This window comes from Pelophylax lessonae (assembly GCF_965119305.1).
Source record: "Pelophylax lessonae genome assembly, chromosome: 2".
In the NCBI taxonomy this organism is placed as follows: Eukaryota; Metazoa; Chordata; class Amphibia; order Anura; family Ranidae; genus Pelophylax; species Pelophylax lessonae.
The window spans coordinates 392698097-392719458 of record NC_138769.1 but is presented as its reverse complement, the minus strand read 5'-3'; the positions used below and the strand labels follow the sequence as shown (position 1 = coordinate 392719458).

At 40.3% G+C, this 21362-nt stretch overlaps 1 protein-coding gene across 1 annotated transcript in view; it reads left to right on the top strand.

Annotated features, from left to right (window-relative positions):
* Positions 1–21362, top strand: part of VPS53 (VPS53 subunit of GARP complex) — a 296463-nt gene that overhangs the window by 212898 nt on the left and 62203 nt on the right. The window contains exons 18-19 of the mRNA XM_082246053.1: positions 9155–9303; positions 15546–15615. Coding sequence (XP_082102179.1) covers positions 9155–9303; positions 15546–15615 — 219 coding nt within the window. The remainder of the gene's footprint in view (positions 1–9154; positions 9304–15545; positions 15616–21362) is intronic.

The following is a 21362-nucleotide window of genomic DNA, read 5'->3' as shown; positions in this document are numbered from 1 at the left end:
AGGTACAGCGTCGCACGACCGCACAATTGTCCGTTAAAGTCACGCAGTGCCAAATCGCAAAATAGGCCCTGGTCAGGAAGAGGGTAAAATCTTCCGGGGTTTAAGTGGTTAAAGTAAAGCTATCTGATCAAAAGTTACACTTATGGCCCCTTTCACACAGGGAGTCCGTCAGGCGGACTCCGTTTTTCTCAGCGGGGGATCGATCCACCGATCCCTCGCTGAGCAGGCGGATGGCAACTGTGTCTCCATGCTGTGTGCGGAGACACAGCTGTCAGGTCCCGCTGTCCTCTATGGGGGAATCGGATAGGAACGAACAGTCTGTCCATTCTCATCCGATCCGCTGGACGGATGGAAAATAGATTTTCCATCCGTCCAGATTTGACGGATCGGATGTCAGCGGACATGTCTCCGCTGACATCCGATGCCCCCTAGAGATACTGGAGGCATCCATTCAGATCCACCAAAAAAATGGACAGGCGGATCTGAATGGTCCGCCTGTGTGAAAGGGGCCTTAAGTGTATCTAAACCTTAAGCAAAATGTAAAATCTTGCAGTTTATCAGTTCTTAGACACACTGGCTATATTCATTTTTTTAAGGCTTGTATTTCTTTACTTTCACCTAGGGATCTTGCTGGTAACACACTTCCTGTCATAGAATGACAATGCCAACTCACTGTTCTGTATCTATGGTGGCGCAACATTGTCACCCTAGGCTGCGCACTGCTGATTTGAACTACAAAACACCCTCCTTCCCCATAATGTCAGTAACATAGGTGTTCCACCCCATCCTGAGCCTTCTTGCTGGTACTTTATTGTTAAGGTTGTCCTCACTTACCTATACATAATAGACCTACTAATGTTACATACATGTGAAAGTCACAGGTGGCTTCAACCAGCACCTTCCAGTGATCTCCAAAGTATGATGAAACCTTGTAGGCATCATTACCCCATAAATGATTTCCTATTATTCTTATTTCTAAAATACTCTAGCTATGTCCCATTCTGTCCAAGTGCCATTCATGGTCTACCCTAAAATATAGAACATATTTTACTATTTTTATCCTACAACAGACATACAGTCTATAAATATCCAGGAGCCAGTTATGTTATTTGCAAGCTGTGTTGCTGATTACATTAATGGTATTAAAGATGGAAACTTACACTTACCGGCCACTTTATTAGATACACCTGTTCAACTGCTTGGTAACACAAGTTGCTAATCAGCCATTCACATGGCAGTAACTCAATGCATTTAAGCATCTAGACGTGGTGAAGACGACTTGCTGAAGTTCAAACAGAGCATCAGAATGGGGAAGAAAGTGGATTTAAGTGACTTTGATCATGGCATGGTTGTTTGTGCCAAACAGGCTGGTCTTAGTATTTTAAAAACTGCTGATCTACTGGGATTTTCACATGCAGCTATCTCTAGTGCTTACAGGGAGTAGTCCGAAAAAGAGAAACTATCCAGTGTGTGGCAGTTGTATGGATGAAAATGCCTTGTTGATGTCAGAGGTCAGAGGAGAATGGACAGACTGGTTTGAGATGATAGAAAGGCAATAGCAACTCAAATAACCACTTGTTACAACCAAAATATGCAGAATACTGTCTCTGAACGCACAACACATCGAATCTTGAAGTAGATGAGCTACAGCAGCAGAAGACCACACCGGGTGCCAATTCTGTCAGATAAGAACAGGAAACTGAGGCTACAATTCACACAGGCTCACCAAAATAGGACACAAGAAGATTGGAAAACATTGCCTGATCTGAGGAGTTTCGATTTTAGCAGCGACATTCAGATGGTAGGGTCAGAATTTGGCGTAAACAACATAAAGCATAGATCCATCCTGCCTTGTATCAATAGTTCAGGCTGGTGTTGGTGGTGTATTGGTGTTGGGGATATTTTCTTGGCACACTTTGGGCCCCTCAGTACCAACTGAGCATTGTTTAAACGCCACGGCCTACCTGAGTATTGTCGCTGACCATGTCTATCCCTTTATCACTACATTGTACCCATCTTCTGATGGCTACTTCCAGCAGGATAATGCACCATCTCACAAAGCTCAAATCATCTCAAACTGATTTATTGAACAGGACAATGAGTTCACTGTACTCAGTGGCCTCCACAGTCACCAGATCCCAATCCAATAGAGCACCTTTGGGATGTGGTTAAACGGGAGATTTGCATCATGGATGTGCAGCTAATAAATCTGCAGCGACTGTGTGATGCTATCATGTTAATAGGGACCAAAATCTCTGAGGAATGTTTCCAACACCTTGTTGAATCTATGCCACGAAGAATTAAGGCAGTTCTGAAGGCTAAAGGAGGTCCATCCCGGTACTAGCAAGGTGTACCTAAAAATGTGTCCTGTAAGTGTATATGCAACACGTGCACCACCTCTTGCACCCCTTCCACATGTAACGGCTTTGCTTGTTTGCAGTCATGCAACTTACTCATTTGATTTTTTTAAAATACCATCGTAAAAAATGCAATCTTTGGCTAGCTCTAGCGATGAAGCTTTTCAACGCCTAGAGCAGATTGGACCAGAAAGTACTGGATTTTTTCCATCTGCTTCTTGGCCTCTGGTCTATCCCTTAAATGTAACCTACCTATTATGTTAATAACATTGTGGATGTCATTGCTGAACTCTCCTAAATTCTAGTTGCTTGACTGTCAAGGTGACCCATTGGTTTTATTACTTTGCATTGCTGACCCAAAATGAACATACAGATACAAAGTTCTTACTTGTCTCACGAGTTTGCTCAGCTGCCTACTTTTTCCTGGGGGAGTGACTCCATTGAATTATTGAAGCCAGCGTGTCTGCCGGGCAACTTGCATTTTGAGAAGGAGGTCAGCATTGGCCGCACCATATTTCTCTCATGACAGATGTACTTTACAGCAGCATTGATGAGGTCTTAAGCCTAACCGTAGAGCCAAACATTCTAATGAATCCAGTAATTTACCTTTCAACAGTACTACAAGAGACACTAGAAGCCACTTTCTAATTCTTTTTACCAGTCAAAGGTTACATGGCCACTACTTTCTCTGTGCTACAGCAGTTTTTAGTGCCTATGTTCTTCTCTTCTTTCCATTGGTGAGCAACTGATTAACAGATTGGCATTACTTTAGTATAACAGGGGTGGTACAGAACATCTAAAGATGCACCAAGTGGTATCTGACTTCTGCCTGCCAATTTTAAAGATTTGGAATGGAAGGAACAAGATAAGGAGTGGAAACAGGATCTTGCGATCTTGTGTCTCATACTCTGATAGCCTGATCACTCCTTTCATTTATCTGCCTATAACTTTATTTATCGTACATTTGGAAAGGGTTGCAAACATCACAGAAGTGCTGTAGTTGGCCTCCTCCTACTTGGAGCAACTGCCCTTTCCACCCCTTGGATAAAGTCACCCTATCGGATAGTCACTGCTAAGGCAGGAAGCTACATTTGAAGAGACAAATTGCAATCAGCAGGTAGCAATTGCAGTTGCTGACTTCTTGTTCTACATGTTCGTTTTATCCATTTGAAAACTATCTGGAATGCACCCAAGCAAAACACAAGGGGGAGATCGTTTGAGGTCTGATGAGAGAATGTATTCTGACACGGACAAAACAGCCACAGAAAAGTTCTGCTTTCCCTTAATGGATTTTCATGCTGCTTCTTCTGTAAGCAGTAGAAAATGATGATAAACTGGATCTTAGCTACACCGCTATTTTCCAACCGCTTTGTTCTGTAAAGAAAAAAAACAAAACATTTTGGTATTAAGAAAATTGGAAAGGAAAGTGACATAAATTGTGGTATTGTAATTACTGACACTGTAAATAATCCCTTTTGTGCTGCAGAGGCCTAAAATTATTTACTGTTAATATTATCTTGCTTCATCGCCTCTTGTAAGTGACTGTTTGATGAACATTTACATTTAGATTTGTTATTTTTACACATGTAATGGGGACGGTTGCCCCTTTGCTTCTTTGGACAGGGAGCACTGTAATTTCTCGTAATGCGTTGCTCTTTAGACTTTAGGCAATTATAAGCCTCACAGACTTAAAGTGGAACTAAACCCTTCTATCTTATTCAGCCCAAGAAGCTTTCATCTTGGCCTCCATTTGATCTGTAACTGCCATGTTCCTGCACATGTGATCAGTTATGACTTCAGCCATTTGATGGGTTGACAATTTGGTTGAGAGCACATGAAAATGTGACCGTTACATTACCAGCATGCAGAGAATGTAACTGTTTTTTTTTAAACCGTTAAATTAATGTGTTTAGTTTCTTTTTAAAGCAGAACTTAACCCTAATATCCTTTCAACCAAGGAAGCAACATCTTATCCTATGTTTAATCTGCAACTGTCATGGTGTTGCGCAAGCGATCAGTTTTGAAACCCGTCTTGCTTCATTACCTCCTTGTAAGTTAGTGACTAGTCACAAACACAATATCTCCTGCGCTTGGAAAAAGTTCCCACTCCAGATGAGTAAGCTATATCTCCATTCAAGTTCTATAAGATAAAAGGTGGTCTTGCTGCCCTCAAAGACTGGGGGAGTCTGGAACACTGACACCATACGAAAGAAACACAGGGCGCACTGACCTAGTGCATTATCCTATGACTAATTTATTTGAATAAGAAGTGTTAAGTAAGTAAGTGTTAAGTAATATACTCTCAAAACGAATTCTTGTTAAAAAGCTCATCACAAATTCCAGTAGATCAATCCATATTCATTAACTTATGTGACAGAAATGAAGGTCCAGTGGGCTGACGCGTTTCAAGGGTTTACCTCTTCTTCAGAACCACAAGGGAGGCTACTACCAGTACACCTCTTATATAATAAATGACAGGACAGCTCTTGTGTGGGCATCACCACCCTGCCCACACAAGAGCTGTCCATCCCTGGGTGGGATAACTCCTTATATTAACAACTAGTGGACATAATCTCATCCTAACATTTGATCCTTTATATGTTCATGGATACACATAGTATAAAACACATAGCATATCAATAGTATAAAAACACATAGGTTGTATACCACCATAAATATATATATATATATATATTTATATATATATATGTGTGTGTGTGTGTGTGTGTGTATACACTTATATATATATATATATATATATATATATATATATATATATATACAGTGGGTATGGAAAGTATTCAGACCCCCTTAAATTTTTCACTCTTTGTTATATTGCAGCCATTTGCTAAAATCATTTAGGTTCATTCTTCTTCCTCATGAATGTACACATAGCACCCCATACTGACAGAAAAACACAGAATTGTTGACATTGTTGCAGATTTATTAAAAAAGAAAAACTGAAATATCACATGGTCCTAAGTATTCAGACCCTTTGCTGTGACACTCATATATTTAACTCAGGTGCTTTCCATTTCTTCTGATCATCCTTGAGATGGTTCTACACCTTCATTTGAGTCCAGCTGTGTTTGATTATACTGATTGGACTTGATTAGGAAAGCCACACACCTGTCTATATAAGACCTTCCAGATCACAATGCATGTCAGAGCAAATGAGAATCATGAGGTCAAAGGAACTGCCTGAAGAGCTCAGAGACAGAATTGTGGCAAGGCACAGATCTGGCCAAGGTTACAAAAAGATTTCTGCTGCACTTAAGGTTCCTAAGAGCACAGTGGCCTCCATAATCAAATGGAAGACGTTTGGGACAACCAGAACCCTTCCTAGAGCTGGCCGTTCCGGCCAAACTGAGCCATCAGGGGAGAAGAGCCTTGGTGGGAGAGGTAAAGAAGAACCCAAAGATCACTGTGGCTGAGCTCCAGAGATGCAGTCAGGAGATGGGAGAAAGTTGTAGAAAGTCAACCATCACTGCAGCCCTCCACCAGTCGGGGCTTTATGGCAGAGTGGCCCGACGGAAGCCTCTCCTCAGTGTAAGACACATGAAAGCCCGCATGGAGTTTGCTAAAAAGCACCTGAAGGACTCCAAGATGGTGAGAAATAAGATTCTCTGGTCTGATGAGATCAAAATAGAACTTTTTGGCCTTAATTCTAAGCGGTATGTGTGGAGAAAACCAGGCACTGCTCATCACCTGTCCAATACAGTCCCAACAGTGAAGCATGGTGGTGGCAGCATCATGCTGTGGGGGTGTTTTTCAGCTGCAGGGACAGGACGACTGGTTGCAATTGAGGGAAAGATGAATGCGGCCAAGTTCAGGGATATCCTGGACAAAAACCTTCTCCAGAGTTCTCTGGACCTCAGACTGGGCCAAAGGTTTACCTTCCAACAAGACAATGACCCTAAGCACACAGCTAAAATAACAAAGGAGTGGCTTCACAACAACTCCGTGACTGTTCTTGAATGGCCCAGCCAGAGCCCTGACTTAAACCCAATTGAGCATCTCTGGAGAGACCTAAAAATGGCTGTCCACCAACGTTTACCATCCAACCTGACAGAACTGGAGAGGATCTGCAAGGAGGAATGGCAGAGGATCCCCAAATCCAGGTGTGAAAGACTTGTTGCATCTTTCCCAAAAAGACTCCTGGCTGTATTAGATCAAAAGGGGACTTCTACTAAATACTGAGCAAAGGGTCTGAATACTTAGGACCATGTGATATTTCAGTTTTTCTTTTTTAATAAATCTGCAACAATATCAACAATTCTGTGTTTTTCTGTCAGTATGGGGGGCTATGTGTACATTCATGAGGAAGAAGAATGAACTTAAATGATTTTAGCAAATGGCTGCAATATAACAAAGAGTGAAAAATTTAAGGGGGTCTGAATACTTTCCGTACCCACTGTGTGTGTGTATATATATATATATATGTGTATATATATATATATATATATATTCTTTTTATGGTGGTATACAACCTGTGTGTTTTATGTATATCCATGATTATTTGACGGATCAAATGCTAGGATGAGATTATATCCACTAGTTGTTGATATAAAGAGTTATCCTGCCCAATAGGAGCTTTTCTTGTCATTTATTATATAAGAGGTGTATTGGTAGTAGCCTCTCTTGTTGCGTCAGCCCATTGGACCTTCATTTCTGTCACGAGTTGATGAAAATTGATTAAATTGCTGGAATTTGTGATGAGCTTTTTAACAAGAATTTTGTAAATATATTACTTACCACTTTTTACTCAAATAAAATAATTGTCTTGGAATAATGCACTAGGATAGTGCGCCCTATGTTTCTTTTGTATTGTAAGTAAGTGACTGTTTGAAAACATTAACATTTAGATTTGTTATTTTTACACATTTAATGGGGACTATTGCCTCTTTGACTCCAGCCATTTGATGGTTTGACAGTTTTGTTGAGAGCACAAGCAAATGTGACAGCATCCAAACATGCAGAGAATGTACTTGTTTTTTTAAACGCTAAATCGATGGGCTTAGTTCCACTTTAACAGTGCCCTAGTGCCATTTGTCTACAGCATGGGTGCTCAACCTGTGGCCCTCCAGTTGTTGAAAAACTACAAGTCCCATGAGGCATTGCAAGGCTGACAGTTACAAGCATGACTTCCAAAGGCAGAGGCATGATGGTACTTGTAGTCTGCAACAAATGGAGATCCACAGGTTGAGCAACCTGTTACGTACCTGATCCGAGGCCAAAATGCAGAGAGGACTCCCCTTGCGGCTAATTTCGATACAGTAGTATCACACCAGTCTTGTGAGTACTTTGTACACTTTTTAATATTTTAATAAATGGTTTTATGGTAATGCACTAGGTCGGTGCGCCCCTCTTTTTCTTTTTTTGTCTCTTCTACCGTAAGTTCGATACAGCCCTGAGGATGGAACAGGAGGTGTAGCACCCAAAGAACCACTGGTTCTCAACTGAGTCAGTGGAGTAGACCATTGGTCACCTAAAGCAGTGGTTCTCAACTCCGGTCCTCGGGACCCACCAACAGGCCAGGTTTGCAAGATAACTAAATTACATCACAGGTGATCTCATTTGCTGCTCAGTGATTGCAGTATTCTAGTCTGCATCCCCCAAGGTAATACTTAAAATCTGGCCTGTTAGTGGGTCCCGAGGACCGGAATTGAGAACCACTGACCTAAAGGATGCTGGGCAGAAGTCTTTTGGGAGTCTTTAGATGGACTCGACAACTAGTGCAGACAGGAAACAGGTGTAGAAGCAAGCTGAGGGTCAAACAGTTCATCAGTCTGAGGGCACAGGCAGGTAGCAGTAACAGGAACTTTAGCCAAGGTCACAACAGGAAGGCAATGGCAGAGTCTGTGATACAAGCCGAGGTCATATACTGAAGAGCAGGCAGATAGGTAACAAGTCCGTAGGCCAAGCCGACATCATACACTGTAGAGTCAAACTGGAGCGAGGTAGGTGAGACAAACTAAGGCTCAGAGCCGGGAGAGGAGAGCAGACAGGTCAGGAACAAGCCGGGTCACAAAAGGAAATCCAAGGTAGGTTAGCAGATGCTCAGGACACAGGAAGGCTGACGACAATCCAGCAACTTAAAGGGCTGAGCAGCGGTCTTATATAGGCCAGCAAATGGTCGCATCTATGACGTTATGCGTGCACCATTGCTCATGAGCGTTCACGAACATGCTCTGTGGCGAATCTGCATACCCCCATTCGCCAATCTCCTGCCGGTGCGAATGCGCACAGGAATGCGCTTGATGCGCCCATCACGAGTACTGGCGGTAATGCCAGTCTCACCATGGCCACTTCTCTGACACACCCATGGTCTAATAGTCAACGTCCATTCTGTTCCTATGCAAGTTCCAAGGCATGTTGCAAGTTAAAAAAAAAAAAATGGTTATGGGTGGAAAAAATGCTGCAAGTAAGCAGTTACAATTCTTGGTGTTTCTGTTTTCTGTGCTTTAAGCAGCATTTTATTAAAAGTTAGTAATAAGACCTCTTTTACCTCCTATCTTTTTTTAATTGCCTTTTCGCCTTATTATCGCCTCTTATCCCTACTTTCCCTTCTCCTCTATTGGTTTGTTTCGGTTTATGATTAAAACCATCTCAGAAATGTGTTGACAAGAATAATTTGCTTTACTGAGCATTTTTTGTGGCAAGTCATTTAACATTTTTCTCACTACTGATTCTATTCTATAATGCTTTGTCCGGTTTTTATGTTTTACTACATCCTTTAATTGTTGGCTCTTACATTCAATTTACTGTTAATCTGTTGTTTTGCGATCCATTTATAGATGCAGTGGCAGAACGTGGAACATGTTGGGGATCAAAGCCCATATGTTACATCCATTATTCTACACATCAAGCAGAATGTTCCCATTATTCGAGATAACCTGGCATCTACCAGAAAGTACTTCACACAGTTCTGTATCAAGTTTGCTAAGTAAGTATCCACACTTTCACTTAAAGGAAAGCCCATTATTTTAACCCTATTTTAAATACTTTCTTTCCCTGTTCCTGCTCTGTAATTATCTTCTTTTTTGTCATTCACAAAGATCCACATTTTTAATAGTTTATTATAGCCAATGGCTATGTCATTTATTTGAAAAGGCGGCATGATATAGGAGATAACTGCATGAGATCCCATAATGCCTCATGTTTTAAAGACAGACAGGAGTCATCCATTCATATAATTAGGTCTCATGTATGAAGTATCTGACTAAAGAACTGCACCACCTACACAGCCTGTCTTCTCCATTACTTTCTATTTTTTTTTTGCCAGTCCTTGCAAAAGGAAAGTGAAAAACAAATTGGCCACTAGAAGAAAATAAAGACAGCTCTCTAGTCAGTGTCTGAGATGAGACATGAGATTTAATATAATTAAAGCTGAACTCCAAGCCAGCTGCTGGATACACAGATGAAATACATGTATGGGAGCTTTTTATCCTGCCTATGGGTTTGAATTCCTGTCTATTTCTGAGATTTACACAGCTCTGTTGCACAGCAGCTTTCTAGATGGAATTATCTGTTTCTTTGGAGAAACAAGACACCAATAAGCTTATCTTTGTCACTTTAATCTCTTTTTATCAGTATGTTCCATTTTAAAGGATAAGTTCACCTTTCCAAACTTGTTACACCTATATTCAGGGTGTAACATGTAACGTGTTACGAACAGACAGGCCCCTGCACCTCCCTGATCCCCGTTGTGACAGCTAGTGGAGTTCTTCTCCCTCCCGCTAGCTGTCACAACCAACAAATGTGGCTGATAGCGGGGCTCCGCCTGGCCATATCACTGATTGACAGGGCTTTGTGCATGGAAATAAACGAGGTCCGGCAGCCTTTGCAGCTGTCGGCTTGTAGTTTTCAATGAACTAACTTGGCGCTGTGGAGCGCCGTGATAGTTAATTTATGCCTCCTGTCAGATTGTATCTGCTTCTCTTTACGGGATGTACAGGGAAGTAGATACACTGACAGATCTGCTGGAGACCTGCCTGGCACCAGCGATCTGCTGATTGCTAGTGCAATGCTTTATAGACTCAAAAAAAAAAAAAAAATAACATGTTTTTGTGCATTGAAGTGATTTGAAAGTTAACCACTCTTTATGAATGAATGGGCTTTAGCACACCTCAAGGTGTGGTGCTCAGCGGTGTGCTGTAATGCAGCTGCATCCTAGAGGTGCCTAGGGTGCCATTCAAAATGAACACCACACTAATATGCACGTTGTACAGTAATGTTGAACTTTTACACTATTTTAGTGAACAGACCCTTTCTTCATGTCCTGTTAGCATACTAACAGTCACTGTCCTTCCAGGCACATTTGTCTTTACAAAGTAAAGGCAAAGTAATAAAAATGCTTCACAACTTTTTTATGCACTTAAAGTGCGGGGAAGTGCCCTTGTGTGCAAGTGTGTGGTCCAATGGTTTATAGTCACATTGAGATATCATTGGTAGAGATGTGCTTATCTACAGGTAACGCAAAATTTACATATGCCACTTTACACTGATACGGGTAGACTCTGCAAACATATAATGGAAAATCATTCAAATACTCTTAAAAATAGGTGAAAAAAAATCTTTTAACAGTTCTCAAAGGAAGAATTGTGCTTGCTCCAAACTTTGTTGTGTCCGTTACTTACAATTTTTGTGGGTTTCATGGAATAAACAACCAAGTAATTTTATTTTTGCCCTCTAGCAAATTTGCTTGAAGTGATTTCTCTGTGGTCTGTACCATTTTATTACAGTAGAAGAAAATCTTTAGTAAACATACAGTGCCGACATGTAGACTTAAGTGTTCCCATGAATTGCTTTTGTACACAGCATCAATGAATAACATAAGTGGTTCAAATGTAATGCCAAAAAAAAACCTTTGGTATTTTAAATATATGTAGATAGTTACTCTTTTGGAAGCTGCTATGTTAGAAATGAGAGATTTTTGTTTCTCTCCGTTATTATGTTTATATATGTCGTTACAACTTTAGTTTCCTGGCAGTCTACTTTTGATGCAGTTTGAAGTGGGTTACGTTACTCTCCAGGAAAAGTTACTTCAAAAACAGAGCTATTAAAAGTCACTTAAGAGCCTTTTTAACCCATTATTTTTCATTGTATCACGTGGGTCTAAACTATTATAGATTACAGAATTTTCTAACATACAGTGGCAGGCTGCTTTTATGCTCTATTAGTATTATTTCAAGACCCAAGATAAAAGGTGTATATTTTTTTTTTTTTTTGCACCAGGTCAATGGATATTAACATTTTACATATTCCCAATAAGCAGAAAGCAAGCCCTCAGTAACCTCTCTAGCTGCAGGAGCTGTAAAGTAATTCATCCTCCGAGATCACAACAGAGACTCTGAAGTTGTGTTTGGATCTATAGGAACACCTTCTGTAAAATAAGGGGAAAGGAGGTGTGATTTCAGTGCCTTTGTTGTAGTTTTTAAAGATGAATTTATCTACTATTCCCAGTTAAATGGGTAAAAATGCTTTTAATACTTGCTCAGAATACATAAATATCCATAGTATGGACACTGGTTCACTTCAATGTATACAGTACTGTGACAAAATAAGTACACCCCTTGTAAAATGATGACTTTTATAAACATATATGAACAGGCAGAAATTAGATCTTCATTAAAACAGCACTTAGAGATAAAGGTGATATACTTGAAAAAAAAAAAAAAAAACACAGGAAAAATTCATATTTTACATGATTTTAGTGAAAATAAAAATCAATAAATCTAATGATCTATTGTGCATTAAGTTATGTGCACTCTTGCCCTCAAAAGCTGGTGTTACCTCTTTAGCATACATTTGTCAGAATTTTGCATAGCTGCCTACCAGTCTCTGTCATGGACAACTCTTCCATGCAAAGTTCTTTCACCTGCAAGACGTTTATTGGTTCCAGTGGGTTTAAAATCTGGTTTTTGACTAGGATAGTCATAATCCACCACTTTTTTTTTCTTTTTTTTAGCCATTCCTTCATGGACTTGCTAATATGCTTCTGATTATCATTGTTTCTCGTTCAGCCTTATTTTTTCGAAGATGACCCCTCATTCTTATCAAGCACAATTAGATATGATGCAGAATTTATAGTTGACTACAAGCTGCCCAGGACCATATAATATTTCAAGCACCATGCTTCACAGTTGGAATGAGGTTCTTCTCCTGAAATGCTGTCTTCGGTTTATCCCAACGTCTGCTTCTGTCTTTGATTCATTAGTCCATAGCACATTGTTTCAGATGTCCTTGTCTATATATGTTAATGGAAAACTAAAGTCTTGTTCAAATGTTCTTTTGCACAGCAAATGTTTTTTCCTGGCATACTTCCCTCCCATTCAGGTTTTTGTGCAATCTTTTTTCTGATATTCATGCGCTTTGATATCACCTGTGGAAGTGGAAAAGTTACCAGCAGATCCTGCAACTACAATTTGGGGTTCTTGGAGAATTGTTTTAGCATAAAATCATCTCGCTTTTTTTCTGGACTGAGTAGTCTTGCAATTATAAACAGTCTTTTGATAAAATATGGCACTTTATTATTTTCCCTTTTATCTTTTGTTATTATTTTATTTACAGTGAAATAATTGATTTCAAATAATTTGGAAATGTTTTTAAATCCTCTACCAGACACATAGGCAGGAAGTTTCATAGAGTTCATTTGATCTTGGCTTGATGACGCCACATACGTCCGTAGCAAATCGAACAGACCCTAGATGTCTAAGGTTTAAATAAGACAGGTTCCACCTACATATTCCCTGAGGAGGTTCTAACCACTGACACTTATTCTAGAGCACCTGATTCAAAGATTTTTTTTTTTTTTACTTTGTTACTCTGCGGGACAGGTTTGGATGAGGGGACGACAGGGTTAAAAGGGTGCACAGAGCACACCAGTAGTTGCAGAATGCTCTAGTGCCAGTGGTTGTGGCACAGCACAGAGACAGTCAATACAAGATGTATCACTAATTCACAGTGTAATGATACTTACCAACTTCAGCAGAAACACTCCATCTTGGCTCCTCCACTGGACACTGCTTGTAACTACAAGAGCAATTATTTACCAAAGTCACACAACCCAACAATAAAGAGTATGGACCTAGGAAGCTGAGTCCCTGTCCCATGATGTCCCTTGGTGCAGCCTCTGCTCAGAAAGGCAAAAGGAATGTTAGTTTGCCGGCGGGAGTGACAGGCCAGAAATATAGATGGAGCACTGGCAAACGCGGCTGCAAGATTACTTCGCCGGATCATCACATGCAAGGAAGTTCTCTACTCCCCGCTGCCTACAGCTTTTTTTTTTTCTGCCAATAGAAAACCCAATTTTGCAAGTTGTGAACTGCTGGTTTCGATTCTGAGAATAAACACATCATGTAAATTTTATGTGTCATTTGTTAAAGTACATCACCTTTTTCTGTAGATGCAATGAAAGAGTGAGATGATCTATTGAGTTGTAAAGAAGAGTGGTGCATTGAGAATATAGAACTTGTCATCTATGTTGAGGTATAGGGCTGGTTGATGCAGGAGGTGGATGTAACTTGGAATGCAGTATTTGTTTCCAGGGACACTGCATTGGTGAGCCAATGATGAAGGAGATTATATTTGAGCCATGAGTGAGAGACCGATTTTCCTGGGAGGGGACTATTTTCTCTTTGAATATGAATGTGGAGGATGGAGATTGGCTGCTTTCTTATACTTATGATAACATCCCTTAGAGACCTGTACCCTAGATCAATCCTTTGTATGGTTTTAACTGTCCTAATAACTACTTGCTTTTTATACTTTTCATGGGCAGTGCTACAAAACTGCAGCACATATAACTTTACCATTGCAGAGGTTTTGATGCATTCCAGTGTATTACAAACTTGTTAAAATAAATAAGACCTCAAAGCTGAACCCCAAGCAAATGGCTACATGTACATATATGTGAAAGGTTTTACCTTGCAAAGCATTTGTAACTGTCACTAGGTACTTTTGTAATCTAGGCAAAAGCAGTCAGAAAGCATAGCTGGGTTGGTAACCTAATTTGTCACTGAGCTGACTCCATCCTGCTGTTTGGACAATGATGAAGTATCACCGCAATAATGAGACAATTGCGGTGCTCCCTTTTTTGTCAACAAGTTCTCAGTGTGACAGTGCAGTGCAGTAGAGCTAGGTCAGGTCACAGTTCTTGTTATACAGGGTATTAAAGACTAAGCTTGCATTTTTTTTTTTTTTTTTTAGTACAGCTTTCCAATGCAGAAATATACCATCAATGTACCTCTGTTGCAGAAAGGAAAACCCTGTCCCAATGTTCTGGAGCAGCCTCCGCTTTCTTATATAGAAAACTCTAACATCACCTCCTTGTATCCATCCTGAAGGACAGCAGAGCCATTGGTGGAATGAGGAAGTTCTTCAGCAACTGACCTCATTAAAATACACCCTGCTCTTGCCCCCCTCCTCCAGGAATTGCTCTGGCCCATTTTCTCACTACCTTTGTTCAGCCTAGTGCTGCAGTGCTTTCTAAAACCAATAAAGAGAGAGTTGTGGTCCACCGAGGTAAAACAACCTATTCTGTAATGCAGTAAAGCCTGCATGATGGGATGTGAGGTTTCCTGGCTGGTCACATGATGCTACAGGAAGTCAGGACTCAGAATGCATCTTTAGACATTTTGAAAAGAGCGGGTGCAGATACTTCTATTTAATATGAACAGTGAATTTCTGCTTGAAAAGGTGAACTAAGTACAGAGTGGGATACTAACTGTAGGAATAACTAAAATATAAGCTGGTGTTTTTAAATCTGCCTGTTTAGCAGCAAAAATTTGTCTTAAAATATGTTTATATACTGTACATATGAAAAATGCAAGATTCTCTTCTAAAAGAATAAAATGATTCGGTTTACTTTATATGTAGGCATATCAGCTAATGGACTAAAATTTACAGATACACTACTGTTAGTGTTTATTCGACTTTAGATGTCATAGACACCCATCAAGACTTTCAAAGCCTCACTTGTATGGTTCTCATCTGTAAATTCTGTAACTGTAAATATTCTGCAGATGTTAATGTGGTATTTATTTGCAAAGTTTGACATGGCCTTTCTTCTTCTTTTAGATGTTAATAATATTACATTTTTGTTTTAGCTGTCTACAGATTCAGTGCATTATTGTCTTGTTTTGCTCTTCATTTTTTTTTTTAAATATGATTCTTATTTTCTTTCAGCTCTTTTATACCAAAATTCATCAACCACCTTTTTAAATGTAAACCTATCAGTATGGTAGGAGCTGAACAGGTAAGCAGACCTAATAATAAATTATTTGAATTGTTCACTAAAATATATTACTTCTGTAAAGATGCCCTTACTTTGGGATTTAAATACAAAATATAAGCCAATGAGGTACCAGTGTTGGCTCTCATAAAAATACTCTTGCCTGCTTTTTTTTTGTTGTTTAATATCTGTTTATTAAATAAAGATTATTACAAACCTAGAGGGTGCAATGACATTACAGGATATCTGTAGCAGGAATGAATACAAAGGAAAATCACCTGTAAACCAACAGGGAAGTCCTTTTTAAGAATGAGAAGTATAAAACAGTACAAAGACAAACAGGCAAATGTACTGTCGATGCAGCACCTATTCCCTGCGCTCTGAGTGGTGCAATCCTCTTGTCCAACCTGACTGTAGGCTTTTAGATGAGAACAGATGACACGGCAACTTGATAATACTTCAGCCTTGCAGCCCCTCGCTGGACCAGGGTGGTCAGGAAAACATTATAAACGACAACAAAACAAGGGCGCACCAGCCTAGTGCATTATCTCTTAGACAGGTTTATTAAAATAATAGATTAAAAATACTTACAAACGAGTTTCTTGATAAAAAGCACATCAAATAGAATAAAATCCTCAGCAACAAGATCGGGATTGAATCGTTCCCTGAAGCTGTGCAGGCTTACGCGTTTTGAGGCAGCGCCTCTTCCTCAGAGCCTTTTGGTTTGTCTTGAGCAATCTGAGTTTTTAGAAAAGGAATAGGAGAAGGTTGAGGGACAGAGAGGAGATGTAGGTGAGGCGGAGATGAGAAGGAAAGGAGAGGGGGAGAAAAGGAGAAAGGAGAGCTGCTAGTGGCAAGTGGATTAGACAACATAGAATTTTTTTTAAGAGTAGGATTACAGGAAATGAAAATCAAAATTGACAATAATATGCAGATCACAATGATGGTGAGCTTGTTACATATTAGAGACTGAGAGTACAGGATTAGTTGCCAGAACAGAACCAGTGTGCCCATATTTTGGTGACGATTGATATTGCCTTATATGGGTAAGTTCTTAAGTTCTACTAATAGACAAACTTCCTCTATTTTTTGCATCCATTGTTTCAAAGTGGGTGCAGTTGGTTGGCCCCAAAGGGCCAGGATAAGAGCCTTCGCTGTGTTTAAGAGATGAGGGGTGAGAGACAGTTTATATGGGCTGACTGGTTCAGAGGTGCCATGTAAAAGTATAGTCCATGGGTCAGAGGGAAGAGAGAGCTTAGTTATTTGATTCATAAGTTTGAGTATGAGTACATCAGATCAGTAGATATGGGGGTGGGAGGCAATGTACCCAAAACTCCTTCAGCACAATGGGAAGTTGGAAGGGAACATTTTATGTAATTTCAGTGGGGTGTAGTGCCATCTGGCTAAAAGTTTGTAGTTAGTCTCTGCCATTTTGGATGAAATTGAGGAAGTATGTGAGAGAAGCAGGATTTTGTCCATTTGCTTATCCGGGAGATGGGATTGGAGATCGGACTCCCATTTATCAAGGAAGTCTGGATAGGGATGTCCTTGAAGCGTAATGAGGGCTTTATAGAACTGTGAAACACAGTGAAGTGGAGGATCCTTGTAATTGAACATGGCTTAGATAGGGTTCAAATCCCGCGGGTCTTGCAGGGGATGAGGTAAGGAGTGAAGAAATAGTTAGTTGTTTGTTTTCCATTTGTCCATGTATGAAATTGGTTTGGAGCCCATCAGGGATTGTAGAGGTTTAGGAGAGTTGGAGAGAGTTACCTGGTGTAGCAATATAGGACCTTTCGGGGACCAAGCTTTGAAACCGGTGTCCATAGAGCTGGGTAGGAAAAAGTTATGGTTTAGAGGAGGGGGGAATTTTAAGTCCAGGAGAACTTTTTGTGCAGTGTATCCCAAATATCTAGTGAGGAGATAGAGGTGAGGTGGATGAGGATAGAGCTCTTGTTGAACAAGGTATCCATGGAACAGTGGAAAGATCCGTGCCACTTAAATTGGTTTCAAGTTGGACCCTCAATTTAGCATTACCGGCATATTTCCAGTTGGATAAGGGAGATCAAATAATTGCATGAAAATAAGTTTTGATGTCTGGGAGTGTGAGCCCCCCAGAAGGCTTGGAGTGGTATAGGGTCGATCTAGATATTCTGGGGTGCCTGCCCTGCTAGACAAAGCGAGAGTTCATGATCTGCAGTGATGAGAAGAATCCTATAGGCACACCTATTGGTAGCATTTGCTCTTGGCTGATGTTATTAGCTTGATGGAAAAGCAGAGTTCCAGGCTGCTAATGCAGCCACCTTTTCTAGTGCTTGAAGAGGGTGTTGACAGAAATGACCTAAACCAATCAGGAGGTCTAAAGAGGCCAAGGGCATGTCAAAATGTTTATGATCATGTAGCTGCCATTCCTTCAGATAGTCTAAATGCATTAATATTTTGTGTACCACATGCAATGACCTGGTAACCCACATTTTATTGCAATAGACATTCCATAGAGACTAAAAATGTTATACTACAAATAGCAAAGTCACACAGAAGATGAAATTCATCCACTCTGCCTCCTGTATATGATAACCTAGCTGTGTTTAACCCTAAACCATTAGGTATTTTCTTACATGTTCGGATATACGTTGTATGATCATTACTAGCTTTATCATATCTGATCTGATGAATTGTGTGAAGATTCAAAGTTCTAATTTAAAGAGGACCCTTTTACAGGTCAAGTAACCCAGACTATCAGTAAAGATTAGGCCTAAATGGCTTTTATGATATCAATTATCACTTTGTAAAACATTTTATTCCAGGTAACCCGTAAAAGACTTAATTATCCTGAGGTCTAGAGCATGAAAACACTGGAATTCTCTTAACACATTCATGATGAGCTGATCCCACTTTTCTGGGTTTGGTGTGATTATCTAAGACTAAGTTCTGATAACTTGTATAATTTTACTGCGAACAGACGTGATGATATTTAGTTGATTAAAGATTTAGCAATTAACAGATCCAGACTGAGTAGGTTTTATGATCCTGCAGTAAAATTTGTGTACTATATGCTTTCGAGATGCATTCCTGAGTTTATAGCCATGTTCTGGGAATGGGGTCACTCCTGGCTGTGCTGCGGTGATGGAAGATAGCTGGGTGTTTCCCTTTCGTAAAACTGGCACTGCTTGCTTGCAAATTTCTAAACAACAAAGCCGCTCTGTCTTTGCCCATGCAGTGTTCGGGTGCCTAGGCCTCATCACAGTGGCCACATGTCCCACTAACCTGTAAAGATGAATTATAAAGCATGTGTAAAGGAAAAATGTAAATGGTTTTGCACATAGTAGCCCCGATCCTCCTCTTCTCAGGTCCCTCGCCAGCGCGCTGGGCTCCTTCCCCTTGCTGAGTGCCCCCAAAGCAGACCGCTTGCTTTGTGGGTATAGGGGTAGGCCTAGGACTGCTAGGCTCCTTCATAACTGTCCTTGGCCCACACTTTGTATTAAAGGGCTAGATAATGCTGGACATCCTCTAACATGAAGTGAGGCAGGTTCTATAAGACTTACTGCAGCTTCTATTGCACACTTTGAGAAGCTCGGCAGTGTACAGTGAAATCAGAGTAAGCAGTTTTAGTACAGTAGAGGAGCCTGTACAACTGCTCAAGACTGAAAGTTAATTTTTTTTTTTTACAATTCTAAAAACAGAACAAGCTAAAGTTGTGTAAGCAGAATGTATGTGCTTTATGTGTATCGAGATGTGCTAAAATAGGCTTATACCTGCTGTTACCGTCAATCTAAACAATTATCTTTTGACTGTGGTTAAGAGCCGGTTCACACTGAGGCGACACGACTTCGGGGGGCGACCTGTGAAGTCGCGTGCACCGCTGTTTCACATAATGGAAGTCTATGCAAGTCGCTCCGAGGTCGCCCCAAAGTAGTACAGGGCCCTTTTTCTAAGTCGGAGCGAGTTGTGTCGCTCCTATTAGAACGGGTCCTGTACTACTCAATGGACCGCGACCGACCGCGACTTGTCAGGCTGACAAGTCGCCTGACAAGTCGCGGCAGTGTGAATGGGCTCTCAGGTTGTGTCATCTGCATTATTGTTTACACATTTTCAAAACACTTAAATCAGTATTAACCTCTTTCTGCCCAGCCAATGTAGATAAACGGCCGGGCGGATGCTCCCTAGTTCTGGGAGGAAATACCAGTACATCCTACAAAAAATAGGCCTTGTACACAGCCCATTGGGCATACTGTGGCGCGATCTGTGACCGCTCTGTCTCCCAGCTTCTCTAAGCAGTCCTGGTACCATGTGACAGCTGTGACCAATCACAGTTACAGTAGTAAGCAAGGCAATTACTGACACTGACTCAGTGTCCCTAATCACTGTCGCCCACCCAATCAGTGTCCCTAATCACCACGTCAGTGTCCATAATCACTGCTGCACCTGTGCACTGTTTCCTCTTCCTGCTGCCTGTATTAACCCTGGCCTGTTTTATTAGATGCATAATTTATGTCCCTAGAACACCTGAAGATGCTTTCTTGGTTTTTGGTCCTTTTACATGGCTAGGCTGTCAAAAAGTCTCACATGATATCACCATACTTGGGGGAGTAGCAGAATGTGTTTTGGGGTGTCATTCTAAGTATGCCAAAGGTGTGTGTTAGAAAAATCTTATTGACAACTTTGGGTCATTTGGGTAGAGCGTTGCATAACGGAGTGCTTGTCATTCAAAGTATGACAACACTTAAATCTAAAAAATTGGCCTGGGTGGGAATGGGGTGAACGTGTCTAGTATTGGGGGGGTTATTTACTGCTTCGCTTCATTTGTGTTTGTAGGTGTGTATTTGTCAGAAAATAACAGTTGTATACAATGCATATCACTAGTAACATCAGTTATGCCGTTTACCTTTAAAATCACACTTTCTATGTGATAACTGGATCTAGCAATCACAAATAATGTTTTTTGATATACTGAACCTGTTAAGGCATCTTTGTACTGATCCTGCACTGTATTTCTTCCAAACACAGAATGACTGACCACTTGCAAAATGGGAATTAGGCTCTCCTATGCTTCTTCCTTATTATTTACTAATATTTTTGGCACTTGTTTGTTTACAAAAGTCTCTAGCTATTGATTGATAGGTTCCCTTCCATTAACCATTTGTCCTTTTTCTGATTCCAAAATTTTGCAGCCAAGTATAACAGAAAGTAAGGTTGCTTAAAAGGAAAACTTGTAAGAGATTAATACAAGGGCTCCTATTGCTGATTTTCTTCCAAAAATGCTAGTTACTTGTCAGTGTCTTGCTTCAATACCTTAATTTACCTACAACAAGCATGCAATAAGTTACATAGTTAGGTTAAAAAGACACTTGTTCAGCTCAAGTTCAACCAAAAGAGGAACGTGAATTAAAAACCTGCATTTTTATAACCTTAAACTCACAGTTGATCCAAAAGAAAGAAAACCTTAAAGACACAGTCCAATTTACTCCGATAGGGGCACAATTTGTTCTTGATCCTCTAAGACCCTCAGATACTTCCTGGATCAACAATCTACAGGATTCTTACTTATATATTTACTGGAAATGCACTGAAAAGTTTATTCAAGTTACCTGGATCTGCATAAATGATACAGATCTTTGACTCAAAGGACATTCCTTTTCTAAAGTTACCTTTTAAATACTAACTATAGAGACATACTTTAGAAATACACTAAGTTTCCTATTGCAAATTAAAGTGGGGGTAATTTGTGTGGGTAATTTGGTTGTCCTGTGTCCAGCTGAAGATATTTCCCCTCA